At 49.0% G+C, this 17,529-nt stretch overlaps 1 protein-coding gene across 4 annotated transcripts in view; it reads right to left on the reverse strand.

The window, feature by feature from the left end:
* Nucleotides 1-4,002: 4,002 nt before the first annotated feature.
* NRTN (neurturin) overlaps nucleotides 4,003-17,529 on the reverse strand; it is a 79,393-nt gene continuing 65,866 nt past the window's right edge. For 3 of the 4 annotated variants that reach the window (XM_090027419.1, XM_090027421.1, XM_090027420.1), the window contains one exon: nucleotides 4,003-14,363. In XM_090027419.1, coding sequence (XP_089883545.1) covers nucleotides 13,915-14,363 — 449 coding nt within the window. In that variant the 3' untranslated portion in view covers nucleotides 4,003-13,914. The remainder of the gene's footprint in view (nucleotides 14,364-17,529) is intronic. The other variant, XR_016439158.1, reaches the window with a different exon arrangement.

A 17,529-nucleotide genomic window follows, 5' to 3' on the forward strand; every position in this document is an offset into this window, starting at 1 on the left:
GGAAGCTTCCTATCTGCAAAACCAGCCCAGGAAGATTTCTCATCTCTCCTTTCAGCGGAGCTGCTGTCTAGTTTTGGGCCAATCATAAATTAACTCACCTTCAGGAAGGAGATAGACGGGATCATGGTATAACACAGGCTAACTGGCTTAGGGTAACAATTTCAAGAGCACCCAAGTGACTTATGTCTTGTTTAGATGAGGAAGTTAGTGATCAGTCAAATTATTGTGGATTAAATGTACACGAGCTACTCCTCACTAGTCCTATTCTGTAGCAATGGGTGCTTTTGCGGGTAGGACGTCACTCCACTGTGAAAGTGCACGGCCAGTGGCTCCACTTGTTCTGCATTAATGGTGCCCACATGGGGATTTAATGCCAAATAGCTACTGTGCTGTAAATTCATTCTCTGTTGACTGCTTAATTACTCCTTGCGAATAATCCTAAAACCAGCTTTCTGTACAGATGTTGTGCCATTCCAGCTATTTCCGTCGCGGGAGCGATGTGCAACAGCTAGCGTCATATTGGCCATCGGCCCGCTTTGCAGGACACTGCTGAAACGCGGGAAAGGTTGACTTTCTGAAACGTCTCACCAGACGACATTGTCGAAGAACTTCATTTCGCCTTGGGGCCTTTCTTTGCTTCGATGAAATGGAAACGTCTTGTTTTGCTTCCAATTTAAAAAAAAAAGAAAGTAGGATCTAGCGTAGAAATAAATTTCTTCAGGAAAAAGTTATTTCCAAATGAAAAATGGGAAAGTTCCACTCTGACCTTATCAAAACACAGTGATTTTTTTTTATTCTTAAACAAAAGTTCATTAAAATCAACCCAGTCCTGAGGACAAATTAGCATTAGATCCAGATGTTTTGAGTTCAGTCCCCAGGGATGACTAAATCAGAAGTGTTTTTAGGGAAGGGGAAGGAATAAGGCATTCAGCTCAGTAGCTCAACCTGCCATAAATCTATGTTGGAGAAGAGCAATTACCAGGCAATTGCTAAAATCCATGGATTTGGGTTCAGTTGACTGCAGTAGACATGGCCTTGCCGATTGCTACTGAAAAAGTTGTAGAGTCAAAATGTGCATTCTGGATGCTCAGTGTTTCTCCAGCTGTGCGGGGACTTTTTGTGATCTCAAGGGAAAATCCGCCTCTCACAAAGACAACGCATCACGGACACGACCCTGGATTAAGCGACACCTAGGAAGCAGAGCTACATTCACCCAGCAGTACAGAGACAAGAGCTGGATGCTTGCTCCGAGCGCAGTCGCTGGTTTGTGCCACTGCTGGGGGTGCACACAGGGCACATTTGAAGTCCAGCACCTTGATTTGAACTTTTTTCCACTGCTCCTTCAGGGTGAGGAAAGACAGCTAGGTTAGGGACAAACATTACGCATAAACCGTTTTAAGTGATCGGAAAGTGGTGTAAACCTGTAACAGAACAGATGTTCGGTGCACAGAAACCGTTTTGAAAATGGCTGAAACTGGTTTGAGATAAACCTGGTTGAAAGTAGTATCAGACTTAACTGATTTGGGTTAAACTGCTTTATGCAACTGTATGTCCCAGACCCTAAAGACAGCTCATGTGAAAGCCAGCAGCTGCCCTGGTGATGTATCCAGGGCATGGTTCTGCTGCAGGGCTGATTCAGGGTCTTACCCGGGTTTGGTTTTTAACTTCCTCCAACCCCCACACTAAGCCTCTCACCTGGGTTGGATGGTGTTTTCAGCCTGGGTTAAGCTAACCTGGTTTGGGGTAGGGTAGAGCCCAGATAGGGCTTTCACTCGGGCAGCTAACCCTCCTGCTTTGAAGTGAGGGCACAGGCTTTATCACTTGCACACAGACAGCCTTGCAGTCCCTTATTCCCTCTGTGTCCACAAGGACAGGCCAGTTCTTTAATAAGTCTCTGAAAAAGGAATTCAAAGAGCAGCTCAAAGCCCCTCGGGATATAACCCAGGGGTCCTAGCCACAAACAGGCGATTGCATCCTCACGGTTGCTGCTGCAGTAACTCAAGTTGGTCTTTGCGGTGTGGAAGAAGCCTCACCACGACTCATAGTGTAAGAAGATAAATGATGCTTGTATAAGCCTGCTGGTGCTCTTTCCCCCTTGACCCTATCCAGAGGTAACCGAATAACAGCTCAGATGAGCCTGGTGCCAAATGAAGCCACAAGGACACAAGCTTCAGACAACGAACTGTTGGGACTGCGAAGAGGACACTGGCAAAAGAAACCTGCCTGATGAAATGCTCAGCACCACCATCTGAATGGAAAGAGGAGATTTTCCTTACTTTAAGCATCTTGGTCATGAAAAAGGATCCTTATGATCAACCAGTTTGGCTGGGATGGAGGGACTGACACTACCTTTTGAAAGCGTGGGCATCTCTGGATGAATTTTCAGAGGTGGGGAGTGGGATGGTTTCCACTGATTCAGTGGGAGTTGAGCTAAGCTACTGCCTATGCCCAGCGCTTTTGAATAACGCCCCTTGGAAACTCCTTCGAGATCTGTTCTCACGTTCCTGCTCATTTCACTGGGCTGCCAGCTTCTCTGATGATCAGATTAAAACTATAGACTGTCCCAAGTGCCAAACATTCACAAACCTCACTGACATCTGTTAAGAGCTGCAGGGGCTGAACACTTTTGTAAACCAAGATACTTCTATTTAGTGGTGCTAAGAGTAGACTGTAGGTGCCTAATTTTATTTTTTACTGAAAACAGGGAAAGCTCAGCCTTAAGCGTTTGCCTAACAACAGATCCACCCCTGTGGGATTTCCAAGACGTCCAAAACGTAAAGCATATTCATTAATATCATAGGGTATAATTTCTAATCCCAAAGTATTTAGTACTTTTCATAGACTCATAGAAAATGAGGGTTGGAAGGGATCTCAGGGGGTCACATCTAGGCCAACTCCCTGCTCCAAGCAGGACCAAACATAAATAGATCATCCCAGCCAAGGCTTTGTCAATCCTGGTCTTAAAAACCTCCAAGGATGGAGTTTGCACCACCTCTGTGGGGAACCTGTTCTCGTGCTTCACCATCCTCCTAGTGAGAAAATTCTTCCTCATATCCAACCTAAACCTCTCTTGTTGCAACCTGAGCCCATTGCTCTCTGGTCATCATCTGCCCCCACTGAGAACAGTCCAGCTCCATCCTCTTTGCAGCCCCCTGGAAGGAGTTGAAGGCTGCTATTCAATCCCCTCTCAGTCTTCTCTTCTCCAGACTAACTAAACCCAGTTCCCTCAGCCTCTCCGCTTATGTCATATCCCCCAGCTCTCTAACCATTTTTGTTGCCCTCCACTGGACCCTCTACAATGTGTCCACATCCTTTCTGTAGTGGGGGGCCCAAAACTGAACACAATACTCCAGATGTGCCCTCACCACCGCAGAACAGAGGGGAAGAATCACTGCCCTCCGCCTGCTGGCAGCGCTCCTACCAATGCAGCTCAGTATGCCGCTAGCCTTCTTGGCAACAAGGGCACATTGGTGGCTCCTAGTTCACGTCCATCCAGGGGTACCGAAGAATTCTCAAAGAAGGATTCCCCTTCTTACCCCTACCCTTCCTTTATTTCTTTAGAAATAGCAGGATGGAAAGGTTAAGTGACACAATTTGGGGTGTAACCTTTGGCAAGTCAGTGCCAAAGTCCTGCGTCCTTCCTCCAGGAAGAGACAGCCCCTACCAAGAGGAATGACTAAGGGACTGGTCTCTGCATGAGAAATCAAAATAAAGAGAAGAATTCTTAAACACAGCTACAAATTATAATCTCGTGCCAAATATAACCCCATTACAAATTATAACCTCATTTTTTCTCCTGCATTTAGTATGGGATGGGCCAAGACAGGAGGAGTGAGTACAAATGACAGGTGCCATCATGGAGGGGTAAAAGTGTACTTGGTTTTCCAGTGGATGCAACATTAATATTAAAACAAAAAGGCACTGATTGTGGCATCCTTTTGATACCAATTATTCAGAGGCAAGAATGAAACAAACTAACCGGACAGAAATCAATACAATCCTTAGTTTATTTTCACTTTATCTTGAGTATGTAACAGCATCACACCCAGGTTTATGTTTGTTTGTTTCTTAAAAAAAGCTCATACTGCATTTCCCCCCAATGTTCAGAATAAATGATAGAATGTAATAAATGTAAACTGCACTTGGCACCATTTTGCTCAATAAATAAAAGGAAAAAAAAAAAAAAAGAAAGAATGCATTATGTAGACTGCACACTATGGCATCTAAATAAATAACATAAGTTACTTTGAATAAATAGAGGTTATCTAAAATATAGATGCATTGCATCAACTTCTTGTAGTCGGTCATTCGAGCCCAACAATGCCGGAATAGAAGCGGTTTTGAACAGATGAATGAGACCAGCGCAGAAGACTAAATCATTGGTACTCAGAAGAACTCAGTAAAAGACCTCCATTATGTGGAACGTACAAAAAGAAATGAAATATTGTTTTCCACTCCCATCCTGTTTCTTTCAATTCATTTGAAGTTGCTCTCCTATTTTATATGGAGACCACTGTTTAACTGCTTGCTGAACCACCAGTTCAGCAGTAACCCGGTTTATGAACAGAACAGTTATTTTTTTCCCCCCGAAAATAATTTGTCTCAATAAATTAGGGTAAAATGTTTCCTTACCAGAAAGTTTCCAGACTTATTTAAACCTGGAAACATACATTTCCCAATGGTTTCATGCGAATGGAACAATATTGGGCATCGTCCCTCTTGCACGTGCCAAAACAGATCAGGAGTGACTCCATTTTGGCTAATGGAAATGCTGCAAGTTTAAACAGGGGTATTTATTCCACAGCTCACAATCAGACAGAAGAAAATAAAACGATGCAACAAAACTTGTTCACAACTGCTGGGTTTTTTTTTTCTTTTTTCAACACCCCCCTCCCATGCATCATTGTGTTTCCAAAGCTCATCATTTTTTTGAATGCTATGAAATCTTTTTGTCACCCTTTGTTGACAGGGGATAGATTCAGCTAATGCAGACTGGCAGCACACAGAGATGTATGGTGCAGGGCGGGGGAAACCCCCCCCCCAACAGATGTTATCCATTGTTTATTATGCTTAACAATAAATAGTGCATGTGATAATGTGGAAAGAGCCAGATGACAGGTTTTGGTGCAGCTTTCATGGAGAGACCGATCCATCCTTTTGCCCTTGCTGTATTTTAAGCGCTCTTCTGATGGGCTGCATGTCTTATTGTCACTGACACAGCAATGTAGACATGGAAAGCATTAGCAAACCATTAGAGCACGACTCTATTAGAAACACATTGCAGTGGGCAAGCAACAGAGGAGCACAGTGTGTCACCGATTGAGCAACATCATTATGCAACGCAAAACAGAGACTCATATTTCATCTGTAAAATGGCCCCAAACGGAACAGGGAGAGACGCACACATTAAAATCCATCCTCTGGTGACACAGGATTATCTTTCCAACTAATCTATTAGCAAAGGCAGGGAGGTTTACATTCAGAAACCCAATGTGTAACAGTCAGATCCAAACAAGGACTGCATCTGCTACATATATCAGACATGCTCAAGGAGGTGCAAGGAAGTAGTAGTATTTGCATACAGTTTTGCAGCCTGGGGTAGGAGGAAAAAAAAACTAGGAGGAGGCCTTTCACCCCGGGAACATAAAAAGCCAATATTGACCTCAGTGTTGTACTAGTACAACCATATTGTGAGGCCTAATTCTGCACTGGCCTGGACCGTAAGTAACTATTACACCACAGCAAAAGGAGTGCACAACTCTTCCCCAGTCAGAACGATCCCGTTTGTGCACGCACTTTGCACTGGTGTAATGGACTGTCCAAGGAGCCTGGTTCTCACTTGTACCCAGGTCGTTTTGCACCACTCCCATTCTGTAAAAAGCCTTCGAGTGGGGGGCAACTGTGATATGCTCCTATGCATAGATCAGAGCAGGGGAAAACTGCTGGAGCGCAAATAGCAGAGAGGCCGTTCTGCTGCAGCGCGCTGTGGCAGAATACAGCGCAGCAAGAGAGCGTGCGTTTCAAGAGGCTAGCGTCCTGCAATGCTAATTGTCAGTCGGCTTCCTGCTAGAAGGCCTGATCCCAGAGCTCAGGGGTTTGAGTGCCCTCTGCTGTGCTACTGAATCATTTCGTGGTTCTCCACGGACAATGCAGCCTTTGCTTCACATGCTCGTAGACCCGGGGATGTTTGGAACGGGGTTATGATAACAGACACCCTGCCGGCAAACGCCATGTGGAATCGCCCTGACATCCATCCAAGGCTTGAGCAGGTTGGCAGCCAGAATGGCAAGACAGTCAGCAGCAGTTTCAAAGACTTTCTTGGACGTTAGGATACATCGGAACATTTTAATCAGCTTCAAGAGGCTGAAAGCAGCCTCGACTGTCAGAAAACCGCAGCGAATGGCGCAGCTGGAGCTTTGAGCTAATGGATCCGTCTTGAAGCTCTGCATAATTCACATTCCCTTTCCCTTGGCAAGGCCTCCTGCCTCAATCATCTTCCATGTAAACAGCTCCTGCCATCCAGGCAGATCTCAAAGCACTGTGCTAATGGATTGTGAGCGCCATGGCCCGATCCTGCCTTCGGTCACGCACATCCCAGGTTGGGATTTGGTCCAGTGTAGCCAAGGAACAACCCTCCACCCTGCCTTCTCCTTGCCGGCTCCGCTAGGTTGAAACCCAACAACTGTCTAGCAGCCCAAAGGAGCACCACGCGCAGAAAGTGGGCATAAGTAGAGACTGGAAGGAAGTGTGTGTGCGCGCGCATGTGTGGGGGGGGGCAGTATATTTTTGGAGTAGGAGCAATGTAAATACTTCAAATAGAAGTGAGTGAGCAGAAGCGAGTTAAGGTCTCTGCTCTCTTCATCTCCTCGCCTGGATCAGACCGAGTTTTGCTTGGGGGAAGGTTTCCCTGCATCTTCAGGAGCACCTCTCCAACCTCTGATATGAAACTCATCTAGACAGGCAAGGCTGCACAATGCAAAGGTCCAAGCACACTCCTCACCTCAACTCTTCCCTGTCTTCTTCACATGCTCCTCAGAGCAGCAGCAGGGCCCATGCATGTGCCCACATTAGTTTCCTTTCAGTGGTCCTTCCCTTACAGCCCCGATCTTGCATTCCCTACTGAGGGCTGAACCAGGCATTCACAGGACTCAAACCAGGGACTGTTCCCACTCCGCCGTTCGGGCTACAGAGCGGCACAGAAGGATGCCTCTGACGTGCTCCTCGGTGAGCTGCAGTTAGACCTCTGCTTTAGTGTCAGCGTGCATAGCCGCACCAAGAAAGGACAAAATGAACCAACGTAGCTGAATTAAAGCCACCATTCTCTAAGAAACACGAACACTAAGAAACCCCCTTTACATGAGTATTACACTGGCTTCAAAATCGAGCTCAAGAGGCCAAGACGAAGGACTACTGATCACAAACATGCAAGTGGAGACACTTAAAATCCCTGACTTCAGAGGACACGGAGCCCAGGGCTTTCTGAAGATCAGGCCTCTTGAAGGCATATCAAGTCGGGCATCTGAAGACGGAGGCACAGGCAATGACTGGCTAAATCATGCAAACCCAACACAACTCCAAGTTCCCATTCACTCCTATAGTCAATCTCCGCAGGACCAGATCGTGAAGGCTTGTCTTCATTGAAGAAAATAACTCCAGTGATAAGTCTACAGTTACAGCTCAGGTCCTGGATTCATATAAGCATCCTCCACTTGGATGTAATGGTACTTGGAGCTTAAATTGGCTGATGCGCCACTTGGGTATCGGCTAAAATTGACAGTTGACAGCTGCTTATATCCGCAATATGGATTTCATAGATGTCATAGACATTAGGGCTGGAAGGGACCACGGGAGATCATTGAGTCCAGCCTAGGAAATCAGCTGGGGTCAAAGGATCTCAGCAGGATGCCAGTGTCCAACGCTGATAAGCCTCCAGTGCTGGGTAAGCCATCTTTTTAAGCTGTAGGAGCAACCCACCCTGGGTCAGAAGCAGATGGGCGCTAGACCCCTGATGCTGCTGCTGCCCGTCTCTTCAGTGGCTTGGGGAAAACACTCGCAGTCAAAGCCCTCTGCGAGAAAATGCCATTGAAGCCCCACATCTGCGGACCAGGTCCAACAGTGCCGTGGGCTGTAGGTTGCTGACCCTGCCACCAATCCCTTCCCAGGCTCTCTCCTGCGGGCCAAGTTTTCACGTTGGGAAAGATCCATGGGATATGCTCCGCAAGTCCTGAAAGCACACACAAATGAGCGCTGATTCAGCACGGACGCAGCAGCTTGGGAATTATTTAACGGACTGACTCCCCAGCTAATGAACCGGGCAGGAGCACCTCAAACCAATTCTTCCAAGAAGTAACACAAACCACTAGGCTCCTTATTCCTGGAGTCCTGCGTTGTGCCCTGTACTACTTCTGCAACACATTTGCTTTATTTCTTATTTTACTGGAGACTTCGGCAACAAAACTAATTTTACTTTTATAGTGGAATCAGAATTGGAAAGGAGCCGAGCCCTCAAGAGACCATTTATTATTATTAGGTTTTTTTTTTTAAGTCAGAAGAGTGAGCCTCTTATCTCTTGTAAATTGAATGCACTACAATCCCAGCTCTTAAGTTGAATGTTATGCCATCTACCATCCCCGCCTAGCTGCAGGGTTACAAACAATGCTTGGAAACAATAAAGTACAATATAATTATATAGGTAGAAAATGCATCTATCAAGTCCAATCTGTCAGATTTGGCCTTTTCCTTCTCCTCATGTAAGACAGATTTGCATTTGCTATCGGCAAGGATTTGCTTTTGCTGGATGTCACCTTTTGCAGGCCTGATTTCATACATATTTAAATCAACGGAAAAACTCCCACGGTCTTCTGTAGCTTTGAAGAGGACGCTTAAGCCCCCAAACCATAGCAATCATGGGCATTATCCTAAATTTCAGATTGGGAACCTGAGACCACAGTGGGGGAGACGTTATCCCGCGGTCCTGGGACAAGACAACGGCATAGATACAAATTGGACCCAGGTGTCCCTGTTCTGCCCCCAGGCCACACTACAAATAAGTCGCAGCTCACAAAGGCTCTTCACCAACTGTTGGCTTCAACCATTCACGTCTCATTTGTGATGGGTGGTCTAACTCGCGTGACGCCGTTTCTTCTCCTTCCTTGGAGAGCCACTTTCTTTCTCCGAAATGGCAGAACGTCGACTACAATGATAAATACCGAAGAGCAAAAACTCAGGTCGGAGCTACACTGGGTCAGAAGCAAACACAGGTCTCTGAAGAGGAGCCAGTTAGGAGAGCACAGCCCGGCTCCCAAGCGCATTCCCGCGTAGCGGCTGGAACGCAGGGTGGTACGAGCGTGGGGAAAACAAAGAGCTGTTTGGAGTTTGAAGGACTGCTCACAACCGTTTTGGCCGGCTCTCCTACTGGGCATCAGCCCTCCTGCTCACAATATTTTTTTCATTATGGCGCAGTTTTCTGCATGCCTACGGAGAATGAAAACAGGAAGAATTAACGCTGTTCCTCCCTGGGGCTGTGTCACAGAGCACAAGGCTTGCCAAACCGTAGTATGCCCGTAGTTTATCTAATCTGTTTACTCGTATCCGAGCGCTGCACACAATGGCCTGGTACGGCAAGCGCCGGTTTTAGAGCGTCGGGTCACTGCCAGATGTAAAATGTCGCCCTTTACTGACTCTGGCAAATGCTTCATCTCCGTCACAGCTGTAAACATCATTTGTATCTTTGATATTTCCATCAAATAGGTCAGAGGCTGAGCTGCCTTATACCCCAGGCAATCTCTGTGAAGTCAGTGGACTGAATTCTCCATTCACTTAGCCCACTTCTGTACTGCATTGTAACTCCAGTGACTTCCACAGTTATCCCCGATTCCTACTGGTGTGAGCGGAGACTTTAACCCACTGGAGCTGCCCAAGGAAGGAAGGGGTAAGTCAAAGGATTTGGCACATGATAATAAATGAAAACCAGCGGAGAAGACATAGGATTTGAAACAAAACTGGAGGAACTCCACTACCAGCAACAGGCTCCTATTCGCCTTGGGGCAGAGTAGGTGGCAGCAGGGTCAAGCCCAGAGTGGGACGCCGCCTTGAAACCCCGGGTTGAGTTATAACGCGCAGCTGGCATTGAGAGATGGGACCCTGCCTGCTAAAGCCACTGGGATTTCCCAACGTGCATGTTGCCCCCTATCATTTCCGAGCTGGCAGCAGAACAGGCTCGCGTTAGCAGCGCCTGTTGTTCTGCGTGGGCATGTCCCTGATGTGGCATTAGCCAGCTCGGCATGTGTGAACCAGGTAGAAGTCAAGTGCTCTAGAGCAGCTGCCTTTTGCAAGCTGACCAGAGGTTTTACATGCATGTAATACCCAACAAATGGACTTTATTCCATTCTCCGACTGCCAGTTTCTACATCTGGGCTCTGCTTTCAAAGGTGAGGGTAAGAATCTGGATTACTGGCTGCTTTCAGATGGAAGCAGGGTGCATGAGAGGCGAGGCTGGCTGAACGACGGTGTTTATATTGGTTTGATACATCTTGGCTCCGCTCGGCTAAGAGCGGCTTTTGGATCCGGTTAAAAAAAGCCTGACCTTTTCCAGAGGTCAGAAATCTAGGCTATTTGCTCTCCACATTACATTTTTCATGTCTTGCTGGAGATACACACAGGAAGTGTTTGGGTTACTATTCCCATTAGGGACTAAGGGGTTTTCAGATAGAAGGTCCAATTCTTGAATTGGGTGCCTTCCTCCCTTGGGCTGCTTTGCAAATGCAGCCATACCCGCTAATTCACTCTACTAAGACAGGGTTTCAGCAAGTTCATGCATAAAATCATTCACCCCCCACCCCCGGTTGTTACACCCTCCCGTGAAAAATAAACACCCAAGTTCGGATCCTGCTCCCACCTCTCCCAATGCAGAGTCAGTCCAGATCTACACTGGGTGTAGCCAGGATCAAAGTCTGGCCTACAACTGGATAAAAGGGATAGAAGTCAACAGCAATCAAATCATTCCAGGCCTGTTCGCTTTCCATTGTCTTTGTTAATGCCCAGTACATGACACCAATATTCTCCCTCTGTTTATGGTTTGCCTTAGCTGGGAAAAGAGCCAAGGGGAGAAAACCATCTATTCCAGGCGACAAATATAGCCTGTTCAGAGAATGCAAAAGTCTGTGGTCTCATTTATTTCTCCACAGAGTAAACAGCAGTGACAGTGCTGTAAATGGTAACCTTAGATGAAAAGGGCCTGATTCTTCCTGCAGGCATGAGACAAACTACACGGCCCTCTTGGAGTCAATAGGAATTACTCTCTGCTCTACTGAAGTCAATGGGAATTACTCGCATCCTGCCACCGGGAAAATAAGACCCAAGTTCTTGGAGGAAAGGAACCGAACCTACCGACAAACATGCCCAGCTCACGGTATTCACTCATTCCCCTTTTGTCAACTGGTGGCACAGCTCTAAGCCTTCAATACACGCGAGTTCGATGAGCGTTTCCAGTTGCAAAGGCTGTTGTCAGCTGGGTTCTTAAATCTGGTCTGGATTTTGGCCTTGGCAGAGGTGCATTCCCCCAAAATCTGTGGGGTGCCGGCTGCCCCAGCCTGGGAGCCCAACCTTGTCTGCGCCGTCACTCTTCTACTAGCACGCGGATGCATGCCCTAATTGTATTGCTGTAGTCTTCCAATGTCACGACCAAAAGCATCTCTGGCCTGAAAAGGTCCTTACAGTAACGCATGCTTCTTCTCAGGCACCAAAATGTTTCTTGATCTTTTTACAAGGTGAACTCGGAGAAGCCCCAGCCGCATGAAGTGGCCGACTGACAACAGCAGCAGTAGAAGACACGGAGAGTCAGTCCAGTTAACGTTAGGTTATTGGGAGCCGTAAGACGAAAGCAGAGGAGGGGGAAGGTGGGAATAAGCCACTGCAACGGGTAGGCAAATTGAAGGAGGCAGTCGCAGAATGAACAGTGAGAAAGGATAGCAAGGTTATTAGGAGCCAACCCAATGCCCAGGAGACTCATTGGGACCTGGATCAGGGTAAAGGAGGGAACCACGAAACATCTGTCCATCAAAAAACAAAACGAAACAAAAAAAAAATCAACTGAGGTAAAGTGGTGTATGAATGCCAAGGATCTCCCTTTTCCCCTTCAATGGACAGCCATAGCTGGAGCAGCCACCATGCTCCGAGAAGCCAAGTGGGACCTGGGGCTTAGCCTTTACCCCAGGTATTTCCAAGGGAGCCAGGTGCTAAGATCAATTGAACGGGCCTTTCCAAAGCAGTTTGGAGCCTCTCAGCCCCCACAGATTTTGGAGCGGTATAACTATTTCATTCACGTGTGATTTTCCCCCTTGCCAACTCCATCTATACTAACACAAACCCTAGTGTGGACACTAATATAATGGTGTTTTAACACTGCTGTTACTTATCCCTCTCCCCAGGCTGGTCTAAGCATCCTTATACCACATAATGGGACCCACACCAATGCAGTGGGACCATTCCAATAACATCAGAGAAGCCACTGAACTCCCCGAAAATCCCAGCCTTACCGCACGGCGGGGCTGCTGGAGTGGAGGGGCCAGCGATTCTGCTACAGATGTGCCCTTGACAGCCAGTCCGAGATGTGGCATAGAGGTTTATCGCAGCAGGATGAAACAGCTACACAAAAGCAGTAGGACCAGGGATAGCTGCAACTTCCTTCTTGATGAGCCCATGCCCCAATGCAGCATCCTGAACAAAGAGGTGGCTGGTTTGTGCACCTGTGATTTTTTTCGAGGCTGCTTACCAGCCCAGGATGCCCCATTTTTGTTAACACTAAGGCTGCACTGCAATTTTCAGGCTAAAACGGATAATCATGCCAGTGCCCAATGCCTGAGTGTAGCCCACTCCTGCACCCTCCTATCTCCAGTCAAACAACTGGGCTGGGGGGAGGGGGTGATGTATAAGGATCCCCGTCATGCCCCAAACGAATGGCACGAGAGAGAGGTGGAGCGGAAACATGCAACAGTTTTTAACTGACCTTATCGTGGCTTGGAAGGAACGATATCATTCTGTAATTCTGGAAACGCCACCAATATTTATGTCTATATCTATATATATTTCCTATACATTTACAGATCATGAATATACTGTATGTGTATGATAAAATAACAATCAGATAGGATTTCAAGATATAAAACAAGGTTTCCTGATGGTTCAGTCATTTATCCCTACATTGAAAAGGTTCCACCCATGCGAACCCCACACCCGGGCATGACTCTCCATCGGTCTTGGCATGTGTGTGCATGGCGGGGTACCTTTCAGCCCTAAGAGCGATTTGAAATTCCTCAATCTTCACAGGGTTAGGAATGTGGACGATGACCCGAGTCCTTCGTTCAGGGCCGGCCAGAAACGGCACGTGGAGGTGAAGACAACTGCCCTCTTTTGGACTCGGAAATATTGAGCCAGCTGTGCTTTCCTGCTCAACCCACCGTGCAAAAAAAATAAAAAGGAAAAGGCATCGAAGCACATGTGGACACCAGGTTGGTGCGACTCGATGCCGGCACCCCTGGAGGAAAGCGGCAAGCGTTTCCTTGCACCTCTCCGTTTGCTCGCCCCCTCCTTCTTGCAACACATGGGCCCGTGGACGCCAGCCTATCCGGAGGCATCTGCAGATGTGGTGAAAGGCTCCTTGATCTCCTGGCAAGGGGGGGTCGGCCGCAGGGCACGACCCAGCATCAAGAGTTTCCCGGCTGCCCCTGGAGTCTGACCGCAGACCCGAGGCAGGCATGTCACCAGTTGCCTTCTTGGCTGCTCGGAGCCCGGGCTCCATCTCAGTCCCTTCCCCCTCGCTGGTCGCAGCAATAGCCCTTTGGCCAGGACCGTGAGCTCTCGGCCTCCTGCTGCTGCCTTACGGACATCAAACTTCGCGGGATCCCTTTCCCCGCTTCACACGCAGCCGCACTCCTTGGCCGACAGCTTGTCGACGGTGTGGTACCTGTTGTTGTTGTCCAGGAAAGAGACCTCGTCGTCGTAGGAGAGGGGCCGGCAGCACGGCCTGGCCCTTACTTTCTCTTTCTTGATCTTCTTCTTGCTCCTCATGTTCTGCAGGGAGATGTCGTAGTTCTGGCCGGGCGCGTTGCACGTGCCGCTGCAGTAGCGAAACAGCACGATCTCGTCGGACATGAAGCCCAGGCCCAGCTCGCTGACGCTGACCTCCAGCTCCTTGAGGGCGCAGGGTTTGTGCCGGGCTCGGGCCCGCTTCATACGGTTCCCCGGTTTGGGGAAAAGCGCCAGCTCGTGCCCCCCGGAGTTCATCGACTGGCTGTACTTCTCCACCAGCGCGGCGATCAGCTGGCGGACTTCGCCTTCGGTGTAGCTTTCGAACAAGGTGCTGTCTGCAACAAAAGGGGGACAAGCTGTTAGTGGGGGAGCTCCAGGAGGCGAGAAGCATGCAAGTCCCGTGGCTCTTTAAAACCTCAGCCCTGGGTATCTCTGTTGCCTGGAGTGAGCTTTCTGAAAGCCACTGAATGCCACACGTGATGAGGGTGCAGGCTCCTAAATCACTTGTGCATCAACACCACGCTCCCAGAACTCCCCGAGAGCACCACTGTCCAGCACAAACTATCCACATGCTCCTCCTTAGCATGAGATAAACCCTAAATGAGGTGGGAAAGGCACTCTGAAGATGCTCCCACCCCTGCTTTTGAGCTCTCAGCTAGCATGCTTGAGAGCTGAGACCACCCCGGGCAGTCTCGTTGCTTCGTTTCTGGGTTGGGCGCGCGTGCAGCAGGAGCAGCTGGGCGGGACGTGCTGGAGCAGGCGCTTCCCGGAAGCGCCGGGGATGCCGTGCAGACACACCTTGAGGCGCTGTCGATCGTATTGCCCCAGCCAGGAAAAAGCAAGGGTTTGTCATCAGAACAGGAGACAATTATGGGCACAAGGAAATCAGCCCAGAGATTTTGGAAGTCTCTACAGCTTTCAGCAGGTTCTACAACAAACTGTAAACTTTCATTAAAAAGAAATAATCGCCCATCTGTCATTTTCCCTTTGCCAACCGATTCACAGATTCGCAGACGTTTGGGTCGGAAGGGACCTTAGCAGATCATCGAGTCCGACCCCATACGAGACTGATACCGATGGGCTCGTGCCCTGCTAGCCAGCCTTGCAGCAAGCCGGCTTCAGTGAAGTTTTAGCCCCATCTCAAGCCGTGCTCATCCCTTTCTCTCATCCCATTCACTCCATTTAACTAGGACAGCAGCATTGCTCAACATGGTAGTGCAAGGCCTTATTGACGCTCGGGCTGGAATTAATCGCCAGTTCTAATAAATGGATTAAGCAATCCCATGTCAATGGTCTTGGGCCCTGCCTATGGTGCCATTTGAACTGTGGCCTTCACAGAGTCGCCCGTATTTTGAAGAGCAAACAGGACATTAAGGCCATTGAGTCTGACTCTCTCCTGTACAACACAGGGCCAGAGCTCCTGGCCACGCGGCCTGACCTCCCTTCCAACAGTCTGGAAGTGACCAAGCACGCGTCTCCGAGGAAGCGATCCTAAGCAGACACTCACTCGCCATCCCGAGTCCAGACAGGGTCAGAGTCCCAGTGAACAACCTGCAAACCTGTGCGGAGTGACTTCTTTTGCTGAGCAGGGGCAGCCGTCAGCCATCGGACGGGGTCTCCGATCTGCCAAACCCACGAACCAGCCAGTGCCCCAGACAGCTCAGCTCTTACTGGAGTCCTGCTTTTTACCTGCGGTGCATTATGGCCTTGTTTTAAAGGGCGCTTTGGGTATGTGGTGTGCAGGATGAGACTCAATGGCCCAGAAAGTTCCTTCTAGTCCTATGTTCCCAAGCACTGAATGTAACGATCTCAGCAGACCCCAGCTCTGCCTTGGCCCGCTTAACACATACTGAGTGACCAGCAACCAGCAGCCATCCAGGTGGATGCTCTTTGTGAGGAGCCGGAGATCCCGGGCTCTGCGCAGTCTGGGCTTTATGATGTGCACAGAGTCCCTGAACACTCATAAATCGTCCCATAGCCAGATTACGGTTACAGGTCCTTGGGGAGGGAATGCATGCAAAGGGGAGAGGTGGGAACCCACATCTGATTCCAGTGTCCGTTCCCAGTCACCCGTTAGCAGGAGCCATTTGGAAAAGGGGCTGGGATTAACTTATTTTCTATGGGCCAAGTCATCCCACTGGCCTACGGGGGATGAAATGCCAGCAGAGTCATGCAAGAAGTACTGAAAGGGAGGTGGCCTGGTCAGCATCAGCATCACCCCTCTCCTCTTCCTGTGTACCAGGTTCACTGGGGGAAGCTGGGCAGTGGCCAGACCTGAGCGGGAGGGATGGGAATGCCCCCAGTCAGCCCCCTAGCGCTACAAAGCAGCAGGCTTCGGTGCACACCACTCCTCCTGCAGGAAGGGGGTCCAAGCTCTGGGACTCGTATTGCTCCAGGGCAGTGAGCCAGCGTGGCAGCAACGGACTTGTGCCCCAATCCCCATCCCGAACAGCCAGACGGACCGCAGGGGGCCACCGGCCAGGGTGGGATGCGACTGCATGCCCGTTGTTATGGGGGCTTTCACCGCAAGATGGGACAGAGGATTTTCTTTAATGCAGTGAAAGGCTGCATGAAGCTTTCAGTGTCTCAGTGAAGCGGGATGGAAAATCTTTCATCTCCAGAGCAGGAGGCTTTAAAAACCTGCTTTCAAATGCAGCCTGCGCAAGCCAGGCTCTTTCCAGATGGCACAGCTGCTCTCCGCTTGGAGCCTGCGGCAGAGGCCCAGCAGAGAGGAATGCTTTAGGTGAGGCTGCCCCAGGCCTCGTCTGCACTTGAAAGGGGCTGCAGGGATGGATGCACTGGTACAGCTATTACACCCCCAGCCCCCGTAGCACAGCAAGACAGCGCTTCCTCAGGCAGGGTTTAAATCAGCTCTGCAAAAGGAGCCAGCCTGGCCAGCAAAAAGCCTGTGGAAGGAGCCGTGTTTACATTAGACCTGTTGCTTTCCTTCTGCACAGGGATTCAGATAAATTGTTAAGCACAGACAAGCCCATAGCATTCACCAGCAGTGCCTGAAGCTGCAGCACATCAAACTTTTTTTTTTTTTCCCCAGTCAGTGTCCTTAAGTTAAGTAGGGTCAGGCCAGGTTTGTGTTAGGGAGGAGATCTCCAGGCTGTAGACAGCAGTAGCAGTGACAGCCAGTATAAATGGCACTCTAGGCTACGAGATAAGAGTCCTGCTTGGTTTTAGATGCCATGTTAACCGCAAGTCTTGGCCACTTCTGGCTGGTTTCTACAAGAATTAGGGAAGGAACCCTGAATTTTAGCTTGAAGTCTGCAGTCTGTGTTGCCTACTAGGTAGTACCAACCTGGAAGCAGCTGCATTTCAGTGGTGGGTAAAATAATAATGGCACTTTGAAAAAGACTTGGTGAGTCCAGGGGGTGGACGATCTTCAATGTTCCCCTGGGGCCAGTCCCTGGGGTTTGTTCTTAGCTTTCACTCAGCCCTACAGCTTCACGGATGTCACGAGGAGCGAAGCCACGGCAAGGTCATTAGTGGTTG

Source organism: Crocodylus siamensis, chromosome 14, assembly GCF_052110815.1.
Source record: "Crocodylus siamensis isolate JL-2025a chromosome 14, ASM5211081v1, whole genome shotgun sequence".
Classification (NCBI taxonomy): domain Eukaryota; kingdom Metazoa; phylum Chordata; order Crocodylia; family Crocodylidae; genus Crocodylus; species Crocodylus siamensis.